At 40.5% G+C, this 2286-nt stretch overlaps 1 protein-coding gene across 1 annotated transcript in view; it reads right to left on the bottom strand.

The window, feature by feature from the left end:
* Nucleotides 1–2286, bottom strand: part of LOC106876949 (sorting nexin-29) — a 30457-nt gene that overhangs the window by 3088 nt on the left and 25083 nt on the right. Inside the window, exons 15-17 of the mRNA XM_014925717.2 lie at nucleotides 2113–2195; nucleotides 1198–1304; nucleotides 196–312 (exon numbers count right to left, since the gene is read on the bottom strand). Coding sequence (XP_014781203.1) covers nucleotides 196–312; nucleotides 1198–1304; nucleotides 2113–2195 — 307 coding nt within the window. The remainder of the gene's footprint in view (nucleotides 1–195; nucleotides 313–1197; nucleotides 1305–2112; nucleotides 2196–2286) is intronic.

The following is a 2286-nucleotide window of genomic DNA, read 5'->3' as shown; positions in this document are numbered from 1 at the left end:
CCCCCCCTTCACCCCACACCAACTAAGCCATTAGGTTGTTGGAACACCACACGATACTTCGTATCTAATGAGAAAGTCAGGTGGGTTGAGCCCCGTTTTTCTCCAAGATATATAAACCCACGAGAGGAGAACTTGAAAACGACACATGCATGTCCATGTAAATTTATTGATGAGGAAAGAGCAAACGGTACAGACCGGTCCATGTAGACTAATCAGTTCCTGCCGTAGCTGTTTGATGAGGGCATCTTTCAACTGGATGGTTCGATGTAAAGCTTCATTGAACTCTATCAGCTCACCATGCATTTCAGCTACCTGTGAGAGAGAGAGAGAGAGAGAAAGAGATAAATAGAGAGAGAAAGAGATAAATAGAGAGAGAAAGAGAATAAATAATGAATATGAAAATTTAAAACAATAACAACAACAACACTTTCTATTCTTTCTACTATAGGCACAGTGGAGGTGCAATGACCCAGGATCGCAGTTTCAATTCCCAGACTGGGCATTGTGAGTGTTTATTGAGCAAAAACACCTAAAGCTCCACGAGGCTCTGGCAGAGGGTGGTGGCGAACCCTGCTGTACTCTTTCACCACAACTTTCTCTCACTCTTACTTCCTGTTTCTGTTGTACCAGTATTTCAAAGGGGCCAGCCTCTCTATGCCATTATATGTACATAGAGTAGAGGGTAAAGACCCTCTTTGGTCATGAATGACCATAGGATTGCGCCTAGGAAGTTGTTTTATGGAAGACCGGCAGTCTCCTATGCATACCAGCCTCCCCTCTCTACACCACCGATACTATCCGAGGGAAAGATAAAGGCTGATACAGCTTGACACCAGTGTTGTAGCGACTCATTTCTGCAGCTGAATGAACTGAAGCAACATGAAATAAAGTGTCTTGTTCAAGAGCACAACACATAGCCTGGTCCAAGAATTGAACTCACTACCTCATGAGTGTGAGACTGATGCTCTAACCACTGATCCATGTACCTTCATCACTGCCTTATCAACAACAATAGTTAGCCTAAATGTAGGCACAAGAGGCTAGAAATTGGCTGGTAAGAGGTTAATTGATTGAAGAACTGTGCCCAGTACTTGACTGGCCCTTTGTTTTATCAACTCCCTTACAAGGATGAAAGATAAAGTTGACCTTAGCAAGAACTCAGCATGTAAAGAGTCGGAACAAATACCCCCAACTTACTTGAATCAATTTCTTCTCATATTCTGAAGCTTCATGACTGTAATCTATGCTCGACTTTGGTGGTGGAATAACTGGCTGTAACTCGTCTAAGTGGATGCCGAGGGATCCTGCAAAAAGGTTACAAGATATACACACACACATATATATATATGTAAGCAAATTACAAGTCATCTGTATACATACATGAAGACTGCACCAGGCTTCAAAACAGACAGTGAAGCTTTGTGCAGTCTTCTGCCAAGTCACCTCCTGTCAAACCATCTAACCCATGCCAGCATGGAAGATGGAGGTTAAGTGATGATGTTGATGATGATGGTGATGATATCCATATACACACACACACACACACACAAAGGATCTGTCTGTTTGTCTCTATTTCACAAAGGCAAACCATATAGAGTATTCAACCCTTTAGCATCCAGATTACTCTGTCAAACATAATTCAACTTGTATGCCTGAAAACATGATATGTTCAAAGGTAAGATGGAAGGGTGCAATTTGAAAGCTGCTATTTCTTGCAGATCTAGTGACCATGTAGAAGTTTCCTTCATTAGCTCATGCAAACATGTAGTATTTTCCAGCATACAAATCACCATAATATACAGTGTAAACATTATTCAGACACCATCCCTTTTTGGTCTGTAAAATTCTGAATACCAGGAAATACAGGAAGTGTAGAAATTTACAAAAATCTACTTGCCACAGGGAGAGAGAGAAACTTGTTTTTTGTCTTAAATGTTGATGGTAGCAAAGAGTAGGGAGTGAGGTTACAGGTATGGTAATGATGGTGGTGGTGGTGGGGTAACCAAATAACCAGAAAGGGGATTTATTAGAAGGTCTATAATGGATAGACCAATGATGAAGCAAAAAGAAGTGAATGTAATGATTTTAAGATTCTAAGATGCAAATGCCTACCTTCTGCCTTGGTGCCTTCCTTCCTCAGCAACTGAACTGCATTGACATATTTCTTTAGCTGGTGTCTCAGTAGTTCGTTCTCTCTGAAAACAGATTCATAGCCCAATATTTTATAGACGTAATAATAAAGGCAAAGAGGCTCTTAACATATATGATATTTTATATTTATACATA

The sequence above is a fragment of the Octopus bimaculoides genome, chromosome 23 (genome assembly GCF_001194135.2).
Source record: "Octopus bimaculoides isolate UCB-OBI-ISO-001 chromosome 23, ASM119413v2, whole genome shotgun sequence".
NCBI classification, from domain to species: domain Eukaryota; kingdom Metazoa; phylum Mollusca; class Cephalopoda; order Octopoda; family Octopodidae; genus Octopus; species Octopus bimaculoides.
The sequence above is the reverse complement of the archived record's forward strand: the minus strand, read 5'-3'. Positions and strand labels throughout refer to the sequence as shown.